The 26,288-nt window shown below is 49.2% G+C and overlaps 1 protein-coding gene across 3 annotated transcripts; it reads right to left on the bottom strand.

The window, feature by feature from the left end:
- Positions 1-2,398: 2,398 nt before the first annotated feature.
- Positions 2,399-26,269, bottom strand: AKAP1 (A-kinase anchoring protein 1). Of its 3 annotated transcripts, none has more exons than XM_042879802.1 (11): positions 26,206-26,269; positions 12,713-14,399; positions 10,663-10,796; positions 9,431-9,557; positions 8,729-8,856; positions 7,784-7,961; positions 7,269-7,419; positions 6,549-6,616; positions 5,035-5,108; positions 4,166-4,231; positions 2,399-4,048 (listed from the first exon to the last, which is right to left on the bottom strand). In XM_042879802.1, exons 2-11 carry the CDS (start codon positions 14,373-14,375, stop codon positions 3,986-3,988), a joined length of 2,652 nt encoding a protein of 883 aa, XP_042735736.1. In that variant the 5' UTR covers positions 14,376-14,399; positions 26,206-26,269; the 3' UTR covers positions 2,399-3,985. The 3 variants fall into 3 exon arrangements, with proteins under 3 accessions (XP_042735736.1, XP_042735737.1, XP_042735735.1); XM_042879803.1 differs by lacking the exon at positions 26,206-26,269 and adding an exon at positions 25,080-25,181; XM_042879801.1 differs by lacking the exon at positions 26,206-26,269 and adding an exon at positions 19,871-20,149.
- Between the last annotated feature and the right edge of the window lie 19 nt (positions 26,270-26,288).

The following is a 26,288-nucleotide window of genomic DNA, read 5'->3' on the forward strand; positions in this document are numbered from 1 at the left end:
ACGCACACTACTGCCCTTTGCCCAATGTAGCCCCAGTTTCATGCTTTGCAGTGCTGCTGTCCCTCCTGCATCCCAAGAGCCAACGTGGCTCAGAGGTGTGGAGCTCAGTGCGCTGCTCAGCTGCCCTGCAAACTGAGGCACCACGACAGGGAGCAATGCTCATGTGCAACTCGGTAGCAAAGGAAAACAGATGTAAATTTCATTTTTACTTTCACTGGAAAAGAACAGCCATCAATAAGTCTTCCACCCCCAAAGACAAAAGCCGGGCTCCATCTGCACCAACACAGAGCCCTTTGCTCCGGCCGGCAGGCAGGAAGCACTCCAGAAGGAAGTGATCCATCAGGCGTCTCCAGAGACCTCATTGATTCCACCCGTAATAAAATTACTGCCTTTCAAAGGGAGAGCCCCTCCGCACGGTTCAGAGCCGAGGCTCCGCCGCCGGGAGCGGCCACGGCGGCCGCACGTGGGCAGCGCCGCGCGGGGAACGGGGCGGCACCGCGGAGCCCGGGCCGCGGACAACCGCTCCTTTTCAACGTGCCCGCTTCACCGAGCCGCCTCGCTCCCGTCAGCCTGAGCCCCGGCCTCCCTCTCCGTCCCGGCCCACGGGCCGCCCCGTTCCTCCCGCCCAGGAGCTCCTTACCCGCGGGCCGCCATTCGGCTGCGCTGACCGCAGCTCCGAGGAAGGCGCTGCGGCGGCCCCGGGCCGTGCGGGCGCTGAGCGCCGCGCCGTTGCCTCGCGGCTGCTCCCCAGCACCGCTCCCAGCTGCGCCGCTCGGAGCTCCGGCCAACAGCGCGGCACCCGGGGCGGCTCGAGGAAGGGCACATCGCCTCGCTGCTCGCCCCTACCACCTGCCTCTTTCGGTAATTGCACGTCCAGTGTTCCACTCGCTACTGCACAAACACGGAACGGGAAGACATTTGTGCTGCTGAGCCTGAGGAAAACAAAAGATGCAGAGCAGACACAGAGGAGAGCTCCCACGGCCACTGCAGCAGATCGCTGATGGCCCCACGAGGCCGGGGAAGCGTGAAGAGGAGCTGAACTTCATAGTCAGGTGCAGTGAGTACACAGCCATAGCATGAGCACAGACCTGGAAGTCCAGAGCTCCTCTCAAGATCCTGAGAAAAAAACAAACACTTCCAGGCTAACCTGCGCTTGGTTTGAAACCAACGACCACAGGCTCTGGGATGTGGGAGTAGCCACGGGAGCTCTGTTCGCTTAGATCTAAAAACTCTGAAAACTGCAGTGTCTGCATTACCTTGGGATGGCAACAGCGCCTCTCAACTGCCAGGCTAAACTGTATTCTCCATATTTGACATCTAGAAAGAGACAACAGGCAGGCACTTTGAACCAGCCACTCCAGCCTGCAGCTGGGGCAGAGCTGTGTGCTTGCACAGCTGCCAGCACCCACCGCTCTAAGGTGTGCTAGGAAGCAGTAATGATAACCACCTACAGCACCTGCCACCAGCTGCTTACCTGGGAGACCACACCGCATGGCAAAGCCATCCCTCAGAGATACTGAGTGTGACTGCAAGGACCGAGGAATCTCATGAAATGAAACTCACCTTCTGCAATGAGATGCAAGGAAAGACACTGCTGAACTCTGCATGCTTCCAAACCACTACACCTCCCAGCATCAAGATGCTTTGTCTCCTGTCCTCGCCTATACAGCACCAAGGTGTAGCCCGCAGGATCCACAGACTGTGTGTATTCTGCAATGAACCCGACAGACTGGTTTTAAACCTTGAGACCAGGAAGGCTGATACCTTGAACTATATAGTCTGTAAATATGTATGCACTCACAAAGGCAATACTCTCCAGTTTAACTCTTAGTTTTGTGCTACCTTCAGAGTCAGCTCATTCAGTGCCTTCATTTCTCTTCCTTTCAGAAAGCACAGATACATCCTGCTGCCAAAAAAATACCTGACCAATTGCAGGGTGCTCTGGTACCAGGTATGGACAAACTATTCACTGGGATACCCAGCCACATCATTGCTCTCCTTGGCTCAAACAACGAACTTGTCAGTGTTTTAAAGAGGTTTTGTCTCTGCACAATAGGATGACACCCATCCTATTTGGGAGCTTTCAACACACACGTGGGGCCGAGCAGCTTCCTGAGTCCCAGGGTAAATTCACTGCATGTATACAACAGCTGTGAGTCCCACTGCTCAAACGAAGGCTTTCTAAAAAGCAATTTTAAAAGCAACCACAAGGTTACGTCCAGTTTTCAGTTCTTACACAAAATTTGAAGTAAAAACAAACCCAAAACCAGGAGACTTGAAGCTTGACCTTTATGTATCTGTTGAAAAGCCATCGTACCTCACCTGCTTGTCCCACTGAGCTCTCTTCCCCACCCTACGTCCCAAGAGTTCTAGAAATGAAGGCTCTTAGTCATCACAGTTTGATTAAGACGGCTTAAAATTTGAGCTTTAATTGAAATGGAAAGAAACATTCCAAAAGGATATATGTCTTATAGATTTAACTGAATTACCAAATTTAGTTTCCATTGGAAATTATTGCAAATATGAACATTAAATCATAAGCGCCAAATAGGAGAAAATTCAAGAAAGGATATAATAATCATAACATATCAGAAGGGACTGGACCAAATGCTTCTGTAGGCAGTTATCCAAACGTGCAATGTACTGACACACGAGCTCACTGGATGTAAAGACACCTTTGAATCCACCTGAAAAAACCTGGGAGGCCCTGACTACATCATTTGCCTGGCAAGTATCTTCTCCACCAGCAATAAATCCCAACTCAATACCTATCTAAAGTGATACACATTAGAGGGCATGTGCTTAAGAGCATTAAGTCAGCTTAAATTACTTGGGCAAAAAATGTTGTAAGTTTGTGACACAAATAAATCTAAAAAGGAGCAAAAAAACCCCAAAAAACAAAAAAACTGTGAGAGAGAACACCACTGCAATATTAATGCCAAATTGTTACTTTTTTTTTTTTTTTTTTTTTTTTTTTTTTTTAAACAGGTCTGTACAGCAACATAGCAAAGAATGCAGTGACCACAATTCAAACCAGACAGCAACCTACGGGAATGCTAATCCTGTGTACAGTACAGCAGAAACACTCCCATCTCCAGATGCTCCAAATACGTTGGCTACCCTAATGCACTCCAAACCAGTTCTACCTACATAGGACATTTTGGTGTGAAAAAGTTTCTGTAAAGTTCCCTTTGTTTCCAGTGTTTTTCTTGTACAAAATATTACAATGTTTTTATATATATTTACAGACTTGCACAGCTAGAAAAATACAAATTACAATTAGGCTTGGCAATCAGTTCTTTAAATACATGATATTTCAGAGCAAAATTGTAGTGGTAATGTATCCTGCACTTCAAGCATTTCTTCTTTAAGCATATCAAGCATAAAAAGCATGATCGCAGCGGGACGTATGGGCAACAAATGCAGCTCACCAACCTCCTGGCATCAAGAAGATAAAAGATGAATGCAATTTATGCACGTCAGTGGCACAATATAGAAAAACCCATAACTGAACGGTAAGTTCCTTAATAACATTCATTAATTTCACAGGCAGAGCCTGTTAAAAAAATAAAAAGGACAAGCACTGTAACTTCCAGGAAAAGCAGACACCAACTTCATGGGGTACTATACATCTTCAACACAAATGTAGCCACAGCTAACATTTCAGGGGCATCTGGTAGCTTCAAGGAAGCCCCAGGATTTTAAAGGCTTTTGCCTTTTAAGTAGAGGCCAGGGAGGATTTTTTGCCTTAAAGCTACAGTGTCTCTCCTTATGGCTTTTAACACCCTGCCTTTCACTGAGATGAGGTATGTGCTTCTAATGAAATGGTAACAGTTGAGCAAAACAGTTTTCAATGGACCACAAAACTCTGCAGGCAGGTGTAAACAGGTGTTCTGTAAGAGGTTGCCAAACCGAATTGTAACAGTGCAAAACAGGATTTTTTTTTTCCCCATTAGGAAAAGTTGTCGAGGCATCTAGGACACCGCTAGTAGTTGTCAACCCACTGAGCAAATCCTCTTTCCACCAGAGTTCTGTTTATTGACACCACCTGAAGAAAGGGGAAAAAAGAAAGATGAATAAACCACTAACAAGAAAGGCCAAGTTCCGAATCAGCAGCGTGCATAACCAAAACTGAAACAAGTTAAACAGCAGTATGGCAGCATACCTCATCTCCCATCATACTCCACAACTGTATCAGTGGCAGACCTGTTGCACTGTCGTAATTCGTGACCTGGAAACAGAAAACGTGTGCAGCAATTGGGTCTCATCCATGATAGATGCAAAGCTGGTGTTACTCATTGCATGACACTCAGTTCCTCAACCCATGTGCAGACCAGACAAAACAGCTGCTGCCACCACACAGCTGAGGTACTGCTGGCAAGTTTACTGTATTTGCTCAAATCTTCACCCTTGCCAGAATTACTGATGCCTTTAAGCACTGTGTTAAGCCAGAGGAAGCTATAAAGCTATCACAAACACTATCAAGCTTCCCACTCATCTCATTTCAATTAGTTTACATGGATAATTACAGCCAGTATTAGAAGCACTTCAAAAGAGGTAAAGTCCCCTTCAGTAAGACCTAGCACTGTGCATGGAAGCCCATGAGCTCCACCAGAAGCCCTTCTTCTCTCTCCAACCAGCCACAGGCCACATCTTGTCTGTCAGCATGGCAAGAACACTCTAGGCTGGCAGGGCAGGCAGTGCTTAATCTGCTGCATAACAGCCCACTTTGGCTCCGTAAGCCCATTCATGCATCCATCCTCACCGTCCGCATCAGCTGACAAAAGGGAATTCTTGCCCCTTTCTTTGTGCATCTCTTCGAGGCACACAGTCCTGTGCAGTGGTGATGCTATACAAGGTTGCTACACAAGCCTGTTCTCAAGAGCTGAGGCTTCTCAAAAAGAATCTTGCCCAGCAGCCAGGCTTACAGGTTCTGGACTCTTTCTGATTAATACACACACTGTACTAGGGGTAGAGAGGATAACAGCAGCAGTAAAATCATCAGCAAGTCTTTTCCAGACAGCTCTCATGTACCTGCGCCAGCAGTGCTGCCCCTCTGGTCATCTCACTAACAGCAGCGTCAGCTTCTGATGAAAAGTGATCTTCATCTTTGGAAAGAAAAGAACAGGGGAAAACAAGTGAGACATTCATGGGCTTTAAAGTCCAGAAGGCACCATTAATCTAATCTTGTCTGACCTCCCACATAAGCTAGGCCAGAGAGAATCCTCACCTACTGCTGCTGCAGGCATTTGCTGAAACCAGTCTATTAAGCTGGAGATCACAAGAACTATGCCTGCTGTGCTGCTGAAGGGAGAGGATGAAATGCTTTTCAAAGCCACTAGCTAAGTTAACGTGAACACAAGCGGCTGATGAATTAGGAAGCTTTAAAGACAGAAATGTTCTTCTGCAGTACCTCTGTCATTAATATTTTGATCCTTAATGAACTAAGCTCAGGAGCTGACCCTGCAGCATGCAATGCTACATATAGGAGCTCTGAAACACTTGTCCCACTGGCTCTGGTACTTGAATGGTGCCAAACACACTCTGCAAGCACTTGCAGCCCAAACCTCACAACTTGCACAGCTTTTGGGGTACTGCTGCAAACTCCACATGCAACAGAAAACTCTCATGTTCCAGCCAATTAAGTTAAAATCTACTCAGCAAAGATGAGACAGGACAGAGGTGTTTCCATTTTGGAAGAAAGTTGCTCATTTCCTATCTAAAGGGTACAAAATAAAGTTTCCTCTTTGTGCTCCCCATCTTGAGATGATCTCCAGAAACAAAGGAATTCCCTGCACTTCCAGAATTAGGAGGCAGATTTCCTCAAGGCACATGAAAACCCCTCACCTCTGCTAGCAGCAGCATAAACCCTGCCGTCCATCTACAGCCTTGGCAGAGCCAGCACTGGAGTCCCGCCAGCCACAAGTTCCAGTGATTAAAACCTGCCCTGCCCACCCCTGCACCTCTTCTGCACTCAAGGGGGCAGGATTTTAGACACCAGTACTGCAAACATTACTTACTGCTAGCAAAGCCAGAGCCTGCCACCAGGGGGTGGGGAGAAACAACTGAAAACACAGCAAGCATTTCTAGGCAGGGACTGACAACACAGATTGGAGGGCAGTCTTTTCAAGGCAGAATGTGTACATCAGTCTTTTCAGCAGGAAAATACCTGGTATTTGTCTAGCAGACTGAAAACCAAGTTTGCATTTACAGCTACATTATGTCAGAAGGCAGCAGAATCATTACAGCTGCTTCAGTTACACCCTGCCAGTCCTGCCACACTGCTGTTTAGGACAGCAATTCATTCTCTCCTCTATAGAGAAAAAAAGAGTATAGATATTTATTATCTTCCTCCTGAGCAAGACAGATTGTGTCATACTAGCAGATCCAGAACAATAAAATATAATATCTCCAACCCTTGATCTCATCACTTCAGAGGCTGCACTTGCAATAGGAGGGACAAGTTTACACAGTCACTGCTTGCACACAGCTGGTGTATATTTAAACCTGCAGCAGGAATATGAGTGGTAGCTCAAGAGCTCCATTACCTGGAAGTGGCACCACGTTGTCCAGTAAAACTTCTGCTCCTTGGAAAGGTAGTGTTACAAAGTCAGACCTTAAGAAGAGAATAAGTTCAAAATAAGAACGTGGCTTCAAATTACTTCTGTATTCTTTAAGGTGATATTGATTAATCAACTGCTCTAATAGGAACTTGGTTTATAACTGATAACGGCCAAAAAAAAAAAAAATCCAACCATTCCACCAACAACTAGAAGCAATGAACTGCCTGCTTAACAGGCCACGTCCGTTTGAGCTCCAAGCAAATATCAGCTCCGTAACAGCCTATGCTTCTTACCTCCAGGCCATTGGGCACTCTTTCTGAAACAATTAAGTATTTAACAGGCTTGTATGCAGCATTCCCAGCCAATGGGGATGGAGCATACAGAATCTGAATTTTAGTCCTACCTCATTGCTTAACAGTACATTAACGCACCATTAATGATGGGACAGACTCTGGAAGGCATCCTTCTGCTCAGTTGACAAACTGAAGCAGCAGAAGTCACATGGCTTTTTTTTGAAGGGAGGAGGAAAGAAATTGCAAGGGTTTACCACACACCCAAGAAGTCCACACCCACTGCTGGGACAAACCATCTAACCATCTCCCACTTCAGCAGAGAAACATCCTTCAGTGTTTCAAACTGGATGGATGCTTTTGACGCAGACTGAAGCCAGATATTGCCCGAGGCTGTGGAAGAGGAGCTACAGACCTGATCTGTCTGAGTGTGTCAATCTTCACTCTCTCATATCCTCCATAGTCGACGTATCTGATCTCCACTTCACCGCTGTCTTTGAAGTAGCCAACAACTTGTGCCCGCCACCATGCCCCATCCAGGCCTGGAGCAGCACAAATAATACCAACTGCAAAGAGGAAGAGCACAGAGAAGAGAGGCTCAGCATTAACAGATTGCTGGAAAACAGCACTTCACGCGTTAGCGGTACTGCACAGTTATTCACAAAGACTCAACAGCATTGCTTACGTTGCTTTTATTTTCTTTCAACACCTCTCACATCCCCAACAGATAAGGCCTGCAGGTGAGACCAGAGAAATGCATTTTACTACTAAATCTCAGCCACTATAATGCCGTTCTATGCAGACATCCACTTCTGTTCCAGCCTCTGGTCACTAGCAGCAAGGTCTGCTGTCTCCAACAAGGAAAGCAAGTGCTGATTACTCCTTCCCTGTGGTGCACCCCCCACTTCACATCGTGTCCAAGTCACTTACCTTCCACAGGTGTTGGCAGGGTTGGAATTCCAGGTTGAGAATAGCAGACATACATCTGCTGGTCCAGGCTACGCAGGACATGGAAAGTGGGGTGTGTATGCTGCTGTAGAAACATGTGTCCTGCATTGACTTGGTTGGCCACAACCACTTCTACAGTGACTCCATCTGGGAGCATCAACTACCACAGGAAGGAGAGAAATGCTCATCAGCTTTGACTGTCACATAAGCTTCAATCACATTTAGAGACACTGTTTAATTCTTTGTTCTATGAGCAACTCCTAAAGCTAACAGCCACCGGTGGGAGAACAATGACATTCTGGTAGTTGGTTTCCAAAGGCTGCTTTGGATCAGAACCAGAAAAATACCCAGCATTACTCTACACTAAAGGGAATCACATCTGGGAAGGGGCCCATCTTGTGCACAGAACGACTATTAGCACAGAGCAGCTGTGGGACTTACTACACAAAAGATTAGAGAGAGTCAGCAGTGATGTAGGTCAAGTCATGCTGCACTACTGATGCTGTACAACTCCCAAGGATGCCTTGCCCACAGGATTTTTAACATCAATGCAAATCTCTGCAGGGGCTGCCTAAGATTTGTCACAGAGGTTGTTTCAGAAGTTAGTTTGCCCTTCCTACCAGAGGGCTGCTGTGCTGGGCAACTTCCCAGAACGCAAAGCATCAGTCTGCTCAAAATACACCATAAGTGCCTTTAACTTTATTAAATTCAGTCTTCCTGAACAAAGCCTGTCTTCACATCCACAGAGACATGTGCACAGTTACTGTACAGATTCTAGATGCCCAATGCAAGCAGTGTTTCTAAGTACCTTGTAGCAAAAGCAGCAAGAAAAGCAAAAAAATCACTTTATGAAACGCTAAGGTGTGAGTGTTCTCCAAATGCAATTAGGCACCATAATGCCACCAGAGCCAGCAAACCAGGGCTTACCCAGGAAGTCATAGGGAGGGAATGAAGCGCCAATGATGGTGGAGGTGGAGCATAGATGTTGGTGAGACTCAGCTCTTTGAACTTCTTGCCAATAAGGCTCAGTGCTTTTTCTACATGATGCTGGGAACCTGGAAGACAAAAGTCCAGCATAGAGTCTGTTGTACAGATATTCTGGGGACGTACGTGTATCCTATGTGAAGCAATACACCTACAAGAAATTTCCTAGGCTATATCAACAGTTTCTAGAAAATTAATAGATTGGCCACTAAATCTGATGCTGGGGCCATCGTGAGCCACTCAGGTTTGTCAGGCCATCACTTCAACAGCTTTAGCCTCCAGGGTGACCTATTTCACAGCGTACTAAGATTTTTTCAACCACATTTAAGTGTAACTCCCACACAGTCAGAGTCCATTTGTCAATGCATGTCCCCTAGCTCCTCTCTCAACACTAAGTGATCCTGCAAAGATACCAGTTACAAACTACAGCAAATGAGGATGTTAAACTGCACCTCTAAAATAGAGAGTTCATGTGCTAGGATACAGGTGACTTGGTATACACCTCTACTGTAACAGCACTATCTGTGAGCAGAAAAGTTTTGTCGAGCACTGGACTCATTAAGCCTGTAAAACTGTTCTAAATTCCTTGCCCATCTAACTACAACCCACAAGCTAGGTATTAGACCATGAATAGATACATCTTACCTTCAATGTGACAGATTTGGAAGTCGTGGGAATAAGGTAGTGTTGAGATATAAATTTTGGCACCAGATGTTTGCTTCAGGAAGCTCACATACCTCCCCTGTTTGCCAATCAAGCGGCCAACTAAATGCTTTACAGAAGAGATAAGAAAGCAACAGTCAGGAAGATAAACAGATCAAACAGCGCTGCCTTCTTTCACCCACATTCCCACTTCCCTGTGTGCAAAGGGCCAGGCAGGATGAGTGCAAAGCAGCACTGGGCCAGTTCTGTTTGTCTGCAGTAAGGTAAGGCAGTTTGTACAGATACTGATCAGTGGGTACTGATTGTTTTGACACATCTTGCAAAAAAACAAACAAACAAACAAACCATGAAAACAAAACTGAATGTGATAAAGGCTACTGCCTTCCTACAGCAAGTGAAAGAACATCTCCTACCAGACTGGACGTACTTTTATTTTTAGGGCACTGTATTCAACATACTACTGCATATTTTGAACAAAGCATGTGTCAGTTTTAACACAAGCTAACTAGATTTGAAAGGGAGTAAATCAGGCTATCACGTGCTGGGCCACACAATTCTGGAGCAGCTGCGCAGTTTGCAGTCAAGGCAGCAGCATGCTTATCCTGATAGAGCTGCTGTTTCACTTCACTGACTGTCAGCATCTAGGTCTGCTGAGGAGCAGAACTGCAAGGGCAACGATGTGTACAGTAGCCATGGGTGACTGCATACACGAAGTAGGAGAAAGGGGATGAACACTGCCCACAAAACCATACCCTCTCTCTCAAATCCAAAAGAAAACTTTTTATAATAACAGATGCGAACTGCTCCACAGAACAGCTCAGATCAGCATTCTGTTTGTGAGGAGTTTAGGCAGGCTGTTAAAACATGGTTCTCCTACACAATGAAAAACAAATCCTCACCTGCTCTTAAAAACCTTGTACTCTCAAGCCATTCTGAAAACACTTTTGAAGCAGCGCACTAACAGGCTGGGGTGGAAGATGGGGAGTAAAGACTCTAACACCCAACATTACCCTGGGTATAGACCTTACGTGCCTCTTGATTACAGCTGTGTACAGGCTCTTCACTCCTGACCAGTTGCAACAGGAGCTAAATGCTTAAATCCTTGTTTATTTGTCGATCTCCTTGGGATGGCACTGAGCCACTACCAGACCGCAAGAACCAGAAGATCGCTATGTAGGGCAGGGAAGAAGCACGATGGGCTGGTGGCTGGTTACCTTTGGAACCTCGATTTCCCAGATAGTGAGGTCGGACTTGCTGGATTCTCCTCCTGGCTTAGAGTTCTGGCGGGTCTCTGTCTTCCCCAGGGCACAGCCACTGTCCACAGAATCCATGCTATTTACATCCGAACCTACAAAACACACACACCAGCATTCCAATTACTTCCATAATCCACCCAGCTTCCAGACAGAAGGCCATGAGAACACGTCATCTTGCAGAGAGATTAGGTTGAGCTTTTCTTATGTGGATTCATGTGATGTGTTCCTGCACTGAGTTCTGCAGCATTTCAGTACAGATCAAGCCCTGTCACACACAGTCTAAACAGTTTCCTTTTGTTCCTGGAAAGAAACCTGAGTACTTCTGGAAACACAACAGTAGGAAGCTAGAGTTCAGCATGAGTCCTTCAAACAGAGTGACACCTTACACAGAGATAGGACATGAAAGTCACCAATACCAGCTGAATAGGAGCTATGTTAGCATCAACACGCAGCTACTGCTGTGGAAAGATACTCTGCATTTTCCCCATGGCTTACACAGGGCTCCTCACAGGGAGGGACACACAACCTATTTGTCTGCTTCGTATCACATTCCTGCCTGAACAAGAGCTGCAGTGAATCCTGAGCACACCCAAGCTGCCTCCTGCCTTAATATCTCATATGCCTAAAGAAACACAGCACCAAAGCTGAGCTATGGTTTGTTCCCAAGCCATCCATCGATATCAAGGTTTCCCTTGGGAAGGGGAAAAACAGTCTCCTTGTTGATACACTAGATCAGTGTATCTGAAAGTTGATCCTTCCTGCAGAGTAACACACAGGAACATGAAGACCATCCAGTACAAGGCCAAAAAGAAAAGTAACTGAACAGCTACTTTACGTTTGCTACATCTCAAATAGTAAGACAGTACAAATGCCAAGAAAGTCAAAGACAAACAGCACAGCTGCTTGCCACGGACTCTCCAGACAAGGAGGAAGATTGAAATCACACAGCCGGGGTGTGAAGGTCAGCTGTAGGACCTCTTATCCAACAGTCACATTAACAACTTTACCTGTTGTATCCTTCCTCCCCAGCTTCCAGCTTTAGCACAGAGCTTTCAGCTCTTGTTATTTATCAGCAGGCTCCCAGCTCGTTCTTACATCTTCCATCACATCAGCACTGACAGCAAGGCAAAACCATTCTCTTCCCATAGTTATTCTCACTAGTGAGGATGTTTTGTGGGTTTAATCCTTAATTCTTGGCAAACTCGACCCTTGTCTTGCAACAAGCAGCAACCCTACTATGCAGAGATTACAAGACATCCTGTCATTAAGAGCTGTTGGCGCCACAGGATCCTAAAGGATTTTAACACCCATCCTCAAGGTCACATGGGTCAACATTTGCTCAGACAGTTTTGCATTCTGCCAGGCATACATCAGGATCTAGAAGGCAAAAACAATACAGAGACAGATGGAGGATCTCCACAAGCATAGCTGCCTGTTGAGAATTCCTGGTGTGCACCTACTCTTCCAGGCAAAAAAGGCTTCAGGGTAATTGGTCTCCAACCAACTGATTTTATCAGGATTTATTAGAGCACTTCGCTGGTTCACCCAGCAGCACCTCAGAAGCCTGCCCTACAGCCTCCTTCCAGAAGCAGCCCACAAATGGAGATAAGAACTCACTGCTTACTAGAGTGAGTTGCCTGAACTGGAGCAGAAACCATTTGCATTAGCAAGTTTCAAACCAGTAAGGTGTTCAACGCCTGACCTACATCCAGTCACACCATTTCATGGGGACACTCACGCGCCTCGCTTTAGACAGCAAGCAATGTGCTGAAAGGGAATCACCCTGTTCATCCCTTTGCAACACATCACAGAACCCTGTGATTCCGTGGCATGTAAAACATCCAGCTAACACTTGGGACACCCATCTGAATAAGAAGGCTGAATATTCATCTGCTGGGGAAAATTTAAGTAGAAAAAGGAATTATCTGAATGTGTTGTGAAGCAAGGTGTTACTGCCCATGAAATGTTTATTCACCATGTTTTGTTGGAAGCTTTACAAATCCTTTACCTCCTGAATGATCTCCATCCATCTCTGCTGCCCAGTTACCCTCATGGCGTGAATCTGAACCGTCTTCCTTCAGCGTCCCGTTACTGTATGGCACTTTGCTGTCTTCAGGTAGCTTCAGGGTAGAAGGCTTTTCACTTGGTTCTGAGCTCTGCTCAGCAGAAGTGTCTTGGGCTGTAGATGTGCTCAGTAAGTCCGAATGCTGGCCTGATGCGACAGACAGCATTGTGTTCTGCAACGGGTCCTCCACACTTGTCCCACCTTCAGATGCACACGTGCTGCACCCAGAGTCCTCCATAACCAAGCATGACTTCCCCAGCGATCCTCCATGGCTTGCCACAAGAGTTCTATCAACTCTTTGGGACTCACTGTGCACACAGTTCTTTTCCTGGTGGTTTTGTGTGTCTCCCTGAACCGGGCTAGACAAATGACCAAGTGCTAAACAGCTGGAATATGTCACACACTGATCATGTTCCTCTGCTGGCAGGGACGTTGGTACCGCAGCATCGCTCTTAAGAGCTGTGTTCTCATCCGCTCCTCCAGCTTCTCCTGCAAGCAGCTGATCAGAAGAAACAGTGCTTGCTCTCTCCTGAGGTCTCTCAACTCGGCTGGCTGCAGCCTGGCAGATCCGACTGGACACATCGCTTACAGAACCAGACAGCACTTCCTCAGTTGCTGCCAAAATGACCTTGGAAATTATTTGTATTGCTACTTGCTCGATTTTCTCAACTTCTTCCTTGTCCAAACTCACTCCTCTGATCCTCTCTCTCTCCAATTCATTTCCTTTTGCATGCGTGTCCTCCCCCTGACACACAGGTACAGTACTGTCATTCGACTCAGATATCTTTTCTTCCCTAGATTGTTCCAAACAGGCAGACTCCAAACTGTCTGATAACATCCTAACTGCAGAATCCTGGTGACTCGATACAACTTCATTAGAGAGAATGGCTTGTGGGGTATCGGCTTCCTTCTCCAATCCCAAGTGAAGGGCTGTCACACAGCCAGTATCCGACAGCGCTATTTCTGGCATCTGGCTTTCCTTAGGGGGCTTAAATGAAGACTCATCTGACTGCTCTGCATTGCTGATCTCCTCCATGATTCCCAAAGACCCTTGTGTCAGCACCAGCGATGCTGATGGGCATGTAGCTTGGTTTGCACTAGAGCCTGAATCCTCTTCAGGGCTGACTGCAGCATCGCTATGATATTTAGCGCTCTTTGAGATCAGAGGGAGAGAAACACAAGCAGGGACACTGCTTTCATCTTGAGAACCTTTAATTTCTAGTTTTTCACTGTCGTCCTCAACGGTGCTGGGCTGAGTTGTCCTTATTGCTGGGGCTGAAAGGTCCCGTGAGAAATCTAACCTCTCGCGAGTCTGACGCATAAGAGAGGGCGTCATCGGCCCTGCCAGCAGCAGGGAGGTCGAGGTTTCATTCTCTGGGCGTTCCTCTTCTGGGGAGAGAGGCAGTCTTTGAGGAACACATGCTTCTGTTTTGGGTGGTGAATCATTCTCTGGCAGTTCTTTCTGCTTTTCTTCCGCAATAGCTATTGCTTGTCTGTTACGGTTGCTTGGATGCTTTTTTCTATGGGAATAGATCCACCAGCAGCCAAGAAGTGCCAGCACTCCAGGTATGGCGTACGGGAAGAAAGTGCGAAAGCGTAAAGCCATTTTACAAAGCCTCAGCAATTAATCCTAGAAAGGGAACAAAAATGGCGTTAAAATACAGAAAAGGCAATGAGAAGTTTCACAAACACCTTGAGCTGTTTCTATTAGCACAACAGGGCTGCTTTCCAGCTGCTTTAAATTCACTTCTCTGCTCTATCAGCAGACCTAGGAACACAACCCTCACCTAGCAGTAGGGATATCTGGTCAGCTTTCACCAGTGAATTTATCCTGGCCAACAGCTTCATGTTCTTTCTCCTGCCTTGCCTTTGCGGGTCAGCGCTGCACACAGGGCAGCATCCCACACAGCACATTTCTCCTGCACCAGGCTGAGTTCCCAGCACGGCCATACTACAAGCATTCAGCAGCTCAGACTTGATACACCACAGGTCTCCCCAGCTCTCTGCTTTGAGGACAGCATCACGCTCCCAAAAGCATTTTGTAGGCTGACAAACACCAGTGACTTACTACATGTGAGAAACCAAAGGAGAACTGCTTCACAAACCTCCTCACCCACATCACTGCAGGAGGGCAGCGCACGGCACTCGGCCCAAGCCGGCACTTCTGGAGGTGCAGCAGAGCGCTATGCAGCTGATCCATCGTTTTATGAACAAGGAGCACTTGCCCCCTCATGATGATGCAAGGGTCTGCAATAGCCAGAAGTGCCTTTGAAAGACTTCATGCTTTCTACTGGAAGCCCAACACAGCTATAAAAAATAAAAAATAAAAAAATAAAAAAACAACCCTACCCTTCCTCTTATCTAGCTATTACCATCACAGGATGGGCATTCATTAAGAACAAAGGGGCAGTAAGTCCACTCAGAACTTGCAGACCCCTCCACGCCATACATCACTGGATTTGCAAGCTAAGCAGATGGGAGGGCTGACACTGATCTTATTGCCCATCTGTCTGCAGTGTGGTTTCTGCTAAAAGAACAGAGCTATATAAAGGGAGAACCGCAGCACTAAATCAGGTTACAGCACTAAGACAGGCAAGTTCCCCTCTCTGGAAAAAGCAACCCCCAAGCCAACAGGCGTCACAAGACCAGCTGGATGCGACCACACATCCGAGCAGAGAGGACAACACGGGCAGGAGAGAGTTACTCTGCCCTGCTGCAGAGCGATGCCAGGGATACCGCTAACAGAAGGCGCTGCAGGACGGGCTCTGATCCACAAGTGTCTGGGATGTCTCTGCAACCCGACCTCAATCGTTTAGTGACTGAGACAGACGAACAACATTTGAAAGCTTTTATGCGGCCACATGACCAATGTAGAACAGGAAGGCCTGCAGTTGAAGATAACCCCAAGGAATTCAGGCTACAGAGACAGCAGCATGCCAAGGATCCACAAAGCACCCTAGAGCCTGTAAAGGTAGCTACTGGATGCAAGTAAGCCAGTCGTAGCATGCTTTCTTGGCCCTAAGGAGTACATAAAGTGCTCAGCCAGGTAAAATGAGCTCTGAACACACAGAGCAGCCGAATCCCCAGCTTGCCATGCACTGATGAGTCAAAAAGCCACAACCACCCCACAGGGCAAGGGGCCTCCAGGCCTTCCACTGCCTTCTTGAAGGCAGCGGGTGCATGCTCCAGCAGAGGGTTCTGTGTCGCCAGGGCAGCAGCTCTTTTATTCATGTTAGAAGGATCCCACTGCTCGTTCTGTGAAGCCTTTCAACAGGAATCATCCTACTACTCTACCTGAAAAACTGAACCTTGCCCCCCTTCAAGAGGAGCAAAGTGAGACTAACAGTTGTTATTTCACTTGCTTCAATTTCACAATACAATAGAGGGAGAACAAGCAAAGCAGCCTTGAGTACCTCTAACACCATGGGAACTTCGGCTGGGTTTAAGCTGCACACAGCCTGCAAAGGCACATGACTCCTGACGCATTATGGTGAGCAGCAGGATGGTCTCAAAGCTTTCCTACACCACCTAAATCACAGTCTTCATGCCACTATTAACAGGCAGGCAGGAAGAGACTACATTCAGGGCTGCTCCAGCCAAGGACACCACTCAAGATGTGTAGGCTTTGTGTCAGCTTGAGACAAGTACTGATAGATGGAGTATCCTGCCTTCACTGCCAGCAACAAAGGCCTCTTAATACTCAGCACGTGTCCAAGAACACAACATCATGAGTTCACAGCTTCAGTCATTGCACACACTTATGGAAAGATCCTGTGAAATTTGGAAACATATATACCCATCTGCACAGGGACTGCCAGCAAAGGGACGCACGCTAAATGCCTCAGCAGCAGCTTCTCATCACATGTGAAGCTCTGAGGTAGGGACAGCACAACCAGGGCTGCACCATGAGCATGCAGCCTTCCAGGGCCCAGCACAGCGCATCATCCTCCCACATTGCTCATCGCCCAGTTGTGTTCATGCTATGACCAGAATCCAGGACACGACACATTTCTAACATGCTGAACCTCTTAATTGCAGTTTCAGCCTTTGTTAAAAGGGGTTCTGTGGGTTTTTGAAGCACTGAAGCAACTTCAGAGCATGCTTTCATGTCTATAAATAGAGCAGTAAGCAAGATGGCACACAGCACTTTGCTGCTTCTTTGTATCAGCATGCTGCTTGGATAAAGACAGACATCACTGTGAATTAATTCCACCACATTAACGAGTGTCCAGGTCACACAGGTGGCTTGTGCACTCCCTGCTCTTAGATGGGTCATGGCACTTGCATCCTGCATCCCCGCTGCTCCCTGAAGACAGGAGGGCCCGCACCAGGGATTTTCAGCGTAGCTGCCATATTCTGTGCCAGCACTGCTGCAGTGCACAGCTCCCTGCAGCCCAGCCGGGTGCACCTCCTGCCCAACAGGGACATCACACCTACCAGGAGCACTGGCACTCCCAGGGCGCTATAGCAGCAGACCTGCAGAACTGTGCATGCTGCGTGGGCTCACTGGGCTGCCCTGCTTCCAGCACTGCTGCAGACAGGGAGGCCTCTTCTGCACTGTGGACCGAGGCTTGGCCCACAGTCTTGCTCTGCTCCAAACCCTGCCCCGATGAAGGGCAGGCAAGCTCCATGCACCTCAGCTCAGCACCCAGAGCCCATGAGCCAGACAGCACCACTTCAGACCTTCAGGGATCCCTCAATGAGCAATTTCAAGAAGCAAAGGTGGGAAGTACGCTCTAACACCCCTTAAGCAGCAATACTTGTCCAGCAGAATCCATCTGGATAGAGATCCCGCTACTTAGGAGCCCAGACCCAAAGTCTGCCATACACCTACACAAACTGCCCTGGTGAACAGCTGCCACCCCTGAACTTCAGCAAGATGAAAGCCGCCTCCCTCCCTGCAGGAAGCACACCAGCTCTTCCCTGCCCCACGCTGCTGGCACCCACACTGCCCTCACACTCCCCAGTCACCATCCCCGCACTGCGAGGCAGGGCTGACATGCCTTTCCTTAAGGAAAGCTGGAACAAAAACCAAACCGCTGCCTGCCTCCCACAACAGCCTCGCGGCAGAGCACTCACAGTTTACATTTTCCCCGAGCAGGAATTAAAGCAAAACATGACATGCCTGACCATACCCACACACATCAGACTTTTCTCCAACCAGGCCACGACTTTTACCAATGAGCGACACAAATAAGACCTGTTTTTTCAGGAGATAGCAGCCACAGAAGCGGGAGCCACCCACTGCAAGAGCATTATCTAGTTCCCTTTGAGAAGAATAATATTTCTTAGAGAAGAAAAAATAATTAAGCCAGCCTGTAGACTATGCTTAGTCTGTCTCCACTGGAAAAAAATGATTATCAGAGCAAGTGTTCCAACTGCAGCTTCCAAGTACAACCCTCCCAGTCTTCACGAGGAGCTGAGGAACAAAAACACACCTCCCCCTAGCTCTGAGCATTCAGGTCCCAGACAAGCCAATATTCACTGCACTTTTCACACCTCTTCCTCCAGCCACACTCACAACCTTAGCTGAGCTGGCTCAGTCACCAGCCTCACCTCCTGGTTTAATGCAGATATGATTTAACAAATGCACTAACACCTCCTGCACCTCGTGAATGAGGCTTTTATGTTGTTCTGTGCAGAAGTGGAAGCTGTGTGTGCCGGGCAGTTCTGATTCGTTCTGCAGGAGTTACCTCCTTGCAGTCAGGCAGCAGAGTTCGTGGCTGAGAATAATGTTTTGGTTAGCACGCTTTGGATTTGGAATTGAGGGGAAAAAACAACACAGTTTTGTGCAGTAATTTGGATTTTGTTTGGAGGGGTTTTTTTTTTTTGTGGTTTGTTTTTGAAATTGGTCACTGGAAAGCCTGCACACTGCTAAGACAAAAGGTTTGCAGCACAATGGGACATTGTGAGCCACTGCTGCTGCTCCTCTGCTGTCCACTTAAGTTTGTCATAGTTAATGCAGAACCACCCCACAAGCTGTCTCATACCACAAACTCAAATTAAAGTAGCTCATAGAAGCCCATTCCCAGCAAGCTCCCCCATACAGACTGTGCCATTATGATCCATCCCTACAGAGCTGCATCAACCACACACACAACAGTCCCACACAGCTCTGCAGTGCAGCAGAGAGCAGCAGGATACCCTACGGGGTCGGGCCTGCCCCAGCCTGGCAGACAGAACACTTCCAAGAGTTATTTTGAACAGTACAATCACTTAAGATAAAGATTTTTGCTCTTCTGTGATATTTAAATCAAGGGGAATTGGCGCTTCGGCTGAGTGCTCGTTGGGAGCCCGTTTAATTTCTGGCTTGCCATTGGACTCATTTCAGCAAGTGCTGCGTGCTGCTCCCACTGATGCTCTGCCACAGACAGGAGGGCCATGGACGCCCCACACTGGGCTGGCAGCTGCCAGGCAGGGCCGTGGCTGCACACAACTGAGCAAAGGCTGCGCACCGGACCGCGCTGCAGAAGGTGTAAGGATGTACAGACATACTCATCCTTCATCTCTGAAAGAGTTCCTAAAGCCACATCCATTTTCCAACATGTTCCAGAGTGACAGAGCCCTCTCCCCATTGCTCATCCGACCGTTTGGGCACACGTGGCAATGGCACTGTTTACACACAGGGGGCTGAGCGCCGCAGCCTCCCCCAGCAGCAGCAGGGCACAAGATGGCAGCTTGTCAAGTCACATGTCCCCGAGCACTGCCAGAATGGAGGGGCCTGGCCCTGCAGCCCTCACAGCGGGAGGAGCCCGTGGGGGAAGCTCAGCAGCTCCAGAGCCTCAGCCCAGGTCAGCGTGCCAGCACCAGAGCCAGCACCAAGCACTGCTGCCTGGCTCTGCTCTGCCTGCACCAAGAGGAGCCATCACACAACAGAGCTCACACCATCGGCATCTCAGGAGTCCGCTCTGAACATCACAGCTCACACCAAGGCCCAGCCGCAGCTCCGCACGGCGCTGCTCCGCGCTGAGCACTGCCCTTGGAAGGGATTAGGACAGCAGGGAAGGCAGCAATCCAGCTCACATTCTGACTTGATTTATGGAGAACTCCTGGTGAGGACCTGGAAGATAAGGACAAGGATGGGCACACATGCTCACCTACCTTAAAAAAAAAAAAGGCAAGGACAGTCAGCTCATTCCACTGGCTCGCAATAGGGTCCCAGAGTGGCTTTAAGCTACCTTGCTCCTCCAGCCAGGCCAAGCAATCCTTCAGTGCACGCATCCTTATAAGGTTAGAAATGTTTGCAGGACGAGCTTTGCAGGGAAGCCAGAGAGCTCATTCCTAAGGCCCAAGAGGAGAGCACAGCCATCCCTGGAGCACAGGAAGCTGCACTGGGGGCACTGCCCCACAGCCTGGTCCCCCACCCAGAGCCCACCAGCAGGATGGGACACAGCCGGAGCTCAGTACTGCCCTGACCAGAGCCAGCAGGCAGCTATATTGGATGTATGGCTTTCCCAGCAAGGCTGGGACGCCTCCCAGCAAGCCCTGCAGTTAGCGATACAGCAGTTGGGAAATGAATACTATCTGGGTGAAAGAACACTGGGCAAGGCTGCCTCGGCTAAAGCTACATGGCCTCTTAAAACTTTCCATGCTAAAAATAACCTGCAGCACACGCTCTGCCTCGTAAGAGGCAGATGAACAAGAGTAGACAAAAACCTAAAGAACTGGAAGAACAGAGGAAGTGCTGCACAGGAGCAGCATAGAGGTGACAAACCCAAGCTGCCACCTCCAGTGCCCAAATGCCTCCATGGAAGGCTGCAGGTCAGGTTGCAGTGAGTGGTGCTCAACATGAACCTCACAGGATGGGCCGTGAAGCCACAGCCAGCTGCCACATCCCCAGGCCGCCAGCCTTGTGTCACCCACCCAAGGCACCGCAGGACATCGCAGCATTTCAGACTCCTGTCTGTCCCAGCCTCTCCTCCCAGGGCAGCCAACCATTCAGAAAGAACATCCACCACCCAGAGCTGAGAGCTTAGGAGATGTGACTCAGAAGCAGCAAGGAGCCAACGGCAGGTAGGAGCCAGGCAGGCAGATCACAGACAAGATGGTATGTACTTAAAAAAAAAAAAAAAAAAAAGTGAACAGGTGAGTTTCTCTGTACTTAATTAAAGTGAAGAGTTCTGCAGCAACTCCTGCCACTAACACCAGCACTGGGACACAAGAGCAGCAGGGGATGCTCCGGAGGCAATACCTCCCTTTACCAACTGCACAGCTCACAGAGCTGTCTTCCTACGGATGGAAACTATTAAGAAAGCCACTCTACAATCTTCAAGTACTAAAAAAACAGTGAGTCCTCGTTGCAGAGAGGTTATTATGACAAACAAGACGCTAAAAAAGCTGGTTGTTGTAGAGCTAAACTAGAGCTCTGGAACATGAAACACCAACAGCAGGCTGCTTTTATCTCAGAGATAAAGACTGCTTTTGGTGTAATCAGCTCCACTGATGTTCCTACAATAGCTCACTCCCTTCCTCTGCAGCTGAAGCTGCTGTGCTTACCACCCAACTTTATCACTGCTTCATCCTACAACTCTGCTTCTGTAGCTTCTGACCCATCAAGGAACCTGAGATTGGACCAGCAGAGCTGTGCAGCTCCAGCAGCATCACTTCGAGGCTCAAGGCAGGTCTCAGAGCCGCCTGCCTGGACATACAAGCTGAGGTTTACAATGAAAGTATCAGTTTTGCCAAACTGTATGGTTTTTTTGCAGATGTCTCAGAAAGCACCAAGCAGCTCGTGCATACACAACCACCTAGCATCAGCAGCCCTCCCTGCCTGCGCTGCTGCACAGATTAATGCAAGGCCCTGAGCTGATCCCACCCACTAGGCAATAAGCCACAGGTTACTCTATGTAATTAACATTAACCCAATCAGGTTATCAAGCTCCTTACTACAGTTGGTATCTTACTACCTTCCTGCTCTCTCGTTTCATTATTCAGTTTCCTCAGCCACGCTGGTGACTTGCTGGGAGCCCTCTGTCACAGAGAAGGCCAAGGTCAACTGGCTGCTTTGCCAGAAAGGTGAAACAGCTTCTGTACCTCTTCATCAGTACCAGTTTCACCTTTCTCATCTATTCCTCAAACATCTGAGGAAGTTTGCCAGCTTGAGTCTGCTTCTGAAGTAGAACCAGACCAAACACTCTTTTGCTTCGAGCGAGCCAGAAGTTTAGCACATTGGCCACAACCTTCCCATTATCGCCCTGCTTCATGCAGCAGAGGAACCCCTTGGATTCAGAGCCACCCACCCTTGTGCACAGATGTCCCCGCTGGAGCAGCACCACTCCCTGCAGCCCAGGGACCACTCTCTGCTCCTGCCACTCCACAGCCTCACACAGCCTGGCCGTGCTAACGCCTCCCTGCCTGCTGGACTCACCTCCAGGTGGGCAGATGCCAGCACGCCATGCTGTGTCCCTGCTGCACGGCCTGCATTGCACCAGGGGCGACTCAATGTTTTCAAAAGCATTTTTCATAAAATGCTGAAGAGAACCACTCCTTGGTAGTACAGGCAAAGCTGCTTTTATTACATTCATAACCTACTGACATATTGCAATCATTAAAAAAAGATTTTTAGCATCTTTCCTTCTTTCTGCATTGTTACCCAGCTTGGAAACTACTTCCCTGAATTTCAGAACAAACACATTCAATGCATACATGCCTTGTATTTGCTTCTACATCAATATAAAACTCAGCCTTTGCTAAGGGCAACACTAATGTCCACGGCAAGTGCAGCTTACAGTTGACAATCTAAGCAATCAGTGAAGTAAAATGCCTGGCACACACTTTATTTCCAACACCCAGGCACGCACAACGCTCAGTAGCAGAGACTAAACTAACCAAAGGCTTCCGCTGTGCTCTGCACTCCACACAACAAAACAGACCTGAATTTTCAAGGAGACAGAACGGAAAGGTTTACACCACAGCACTGATAGCGCTCACCGCAACAAGACCTTGACAGAGTGCTTCTCAAAACAAAACCTGGGCTAAAACAGAACAGCAAGAGGTGGTGTTGCTCAGAAGGAAGCTGTGTGCCTAGGGCTCACTGCAAATAAACCTCAGAAGTGCATGGAAGGATATTGAACATCTGTTGAAAAAAGCACTCCACAGTCACCCACAGTGGGAAGGAACAGCAAAGGTTTCAGCAAAACACTTAGACCAAACAAGCAGGAAGATGACTTTTATGCATTAATAAGCTTGCTACGAGGAGTTATACAACATAATTGAGACCTAATCAGAGAGACGAGCTTCGCTTTGATCTATATTACAGGAGCAGCTACAAGCCCTCGCCTCAACTGTGCTGGGGGCTGTTCTCATGCACAGGACGGCTCCCCCAGACTTCAGCCCACTGCTGGAGTCAGCACACAGACCAACCTTCCTGCAGCCCAAGCTGCACACACACTGCCCATCCTTTTACGGGCCAGCAAACAGGACGCTGCATGCTATTCCTTTAAAATATTTTGGAGTTGGGATGTGCAAACTTCTTTCCTGCAACCCTGAACACCACACCTGTCCTTATCCCCACAGTTCAACAGGAAATGGAACAAATCCCAAGCTCACAAACAGAAGAGGCACCTCATTAAGGAAAGGGGACAAAAAATACAGGATCACAACCCTGAGTTTTATGGAGAGATTTTTCTCCCTAATTCTTGTTCCAGACTTCAGCCTTCTAAACCACTGATACATCCCCAAGCACAGCTAAAGCCCTGGTGCAAGAGGCACACACAGATCATGAGCTCTTGCTAGGGTCTGCTATTTATACCCACAGAGCCCAAACCAGCTAGAGCACATGGGAAGTTTCTCATCCTCATTGCCAGGTGGCAGCAGAGGTCACAGGCAGTTCCCCGCTGTGGTCTACAAGCACAGGTTTGTTTGCTGAAGAACAATTTGAACAATCTCTTCAAACCTCCCTCTTAGCTCACCTCTGCTAAGAGCAATGCATGGGGCCCCCACGTGCTGGTCAGCAACAAAGCTGACAAAGGGGACAGCTGAAGAGATCATGTGCAAAAGCAGTGACTGACAGGGAAACATGCCATCTCCTGCAACCCCTGCGAGGAGCAAACTCAACAGCCTGACCTTCCAGGCAGCGCAGCACCTCCTGCAGACACCTCAAAGAAGCTGAAGTTGGCAGCTGCAAGTTTTACCAACCGTTTGTGTGAAGCATTCCACAGAAGCACTGCAGTAAGAGATCAGGATTTTAGAAAGGCCACTCATTAGATTTGAAATATTACATAATTAGAAATAATTAATGGTTTTTAATGACTTAAAGATGGTGCTAAGGGCACCTGGGGATACCAATCCTGAGCTCACCATCCCTCTGGACACTAGAAATATCCTAAATAATTTTTTCACAGCAGTTAAGCACACATAAAAGGCAAGAGCCACAGAGCCACAAGAGTCCTGTGGTGCAGGGGGGAGTTGGCGCTTCACGATCCTTGAGGTCCCTCCCAACCCAGGCCATTCTGCAATAAGCAGAGCATGTTGCTTCCAGAGCATCATGTTCCTCAGGTAGCTCTTCTACTGCACAAACACACTCGCTCTTGAATATGCCCCAAGTCAGCCTACAGTGCTTCCAAAGTAAACTTGAGTCTCAACACAGCGGCCGACGGCTCCTGGCGTAGAGCAGCTTTGGCAGCAGGCCTCACACTGCTGTCACTGACTCCCAGGAGAACTTGGGGGGGAGCTCAGAGCCCACAGACCACCGGGTCTGACCCTCAGGTACCGCCATCACACTGTGTTTGGTGAGGGGAATTCCTGCTGCCTCACCCCACACGCGCTGTGGAGCAGCTGCCTTTACCCCAAGGCTTTCGAGGCAGTTGATGAAAGAGAGGAAAGCTCTCTATACAAGCACCCTATTGCATCTCCAGAGCTTTAAGGAATGCGGTTCCTCCAGTGGGTATCTAAGCTTAGCATGACTAACAAGTGCAAACCTAAATAAGCAACAGCCACCAGAGTGTACAAAAATGGGTTCCTGCAGCACTATCCCATACAGACCCCCACCAACATTAGCTGTTTCACATCTGACAGCCATCAGCCCGTAGCCCCATGGCACAGAGCCTCATGAGAGTTGTTGGGAGTCCTTCAAGAGCTCCACAAACCACTGCAAGCAGCAGGTGCCAGGTGAGCAGCACAGGCTCTGCAAGTGAAGCATTAAGGCAGCTTCTATGGAGCATCAAGCACAGTTTGAGTCTACAGGTTTTGCATTCCCTTTCACTTACTAAAACTCGAGTTTCCTTCTGCGCAGTAGGCAGCACATGCAAGCAAACCAATCAAACAAGAACGAAGCTGTGAAATGAAGGTGCGCAGAGAGAAGCCGCGCTACCTTCATGCCGAAGGAATCACAGACAGACATCAGCCGATGCCAGGCACGGCACTGCTTCATCCGGCACCCAGGAAGCTCATTTGAGACAACGGAGGCTCAGCGCCGAACAGCGTCCCACGGGGAGCTCCGGCAGAGGGGCGGGCGGAGCCCAGCGCAGCTCCACGGCTCCCGGCCCGGCCTCCCTCCCGGCACATGCTCAGTAGATCATTCACAGACAAAGTAAACACGAGAAAAATAAAGTTAGCTTCTCTCGCTACAACTTTCCCCAGCAACGAGCCATTTCCTTTCAACTCAAAGTCCACAGCGGCTCTGATAACGCTCCTGGGCGCGCGCGCAGCCGCCGGCCTCAGCAAGGCAGCGCGCGGCCCTGGAAACACCGCGCACCCCGCCGCCTCCCCCGACAGGCGGACCGCAACTCCGCTCGGTTCCTACCGCAACGGAACGCCTTCCCAGGACGCCCGCACCGCGCCGGGCTCCCAGCTCCGCGTCGAGACATCACAGAGCTCCGGAAGGCGGCAAAGCCCTGCCCGGTAAACGGGACCTTCCTTCGTTACGGGACGGGGGAGCAGCGCAGGAGCCCCAGGAGAGCGGGACGTTCGAGTGCAGCTCCGCGAGCAGCGACGCACCAGAACGCAACCGCTGCGCTCCCACGTGCGGTCCGTGCGGCGTGCAAGCAAACAAACGAACCGACGAGCAAAAGCGCGCGTCGCACCGGGCGGCGGTCGGCGGCAGCTCCCATCGGGAACGCCCGCAGCATGGCCAGGCCCCGTCGCCTCACACGCAGCAGAATGGCCTCGGCCACGCCGCGATCCCGCAGTACACAGTGGCACCGCGGACAGCGGCCGCCGTGCGGAGCGGCCCCGAGCGGCTCCCTCCGTCCCGCTCGGTGTCGCCGGGTGACCTCCAGGCCGGGCCGACGGCACTGACCTTGGGCTCGGCGCGGCCGTGCAGGACCCTCTGCGGCCCCCAGAGCGCGACAAACGGCCGCGCGCGAGGCGGGCACAGAACCCCCGGCACCGGCTGAGCGGAGCGGCAGAAACTCCGGGCCCGCGACCGAGGGCTGACAGCCCGGGACGGAGGGCCGCGAGGATGAAGGGTTCCGGGCCCGGCCGCACGCGGTACTTACGGACGGTCCGGCGCGGCGCTGCCCCTCCCGGCGCCGGTGCCCAAGCCGGTCCCGGTCCCACCCGCCGCCCCCCGCCCGCGCCG

The sequence above is a fragment of the Lagopus leucura genome, unplaced genomic scaffold (assembly GCF_019238085.1).
Source record: "Lagopus leucura isolate 7727_CA_CO unplaced genomic scaffold, USGS_WTPT01 Super-Scaffold_100024, whole genome shotgun sequence".
In the NCBI taxonomy this organism is placed as follows: domain Eukaryota; kingdom Metazoa; phylum Chordata; class Aves; order Galliformes; family Phasianidae; genus Lagopus; species Lagopus leucura.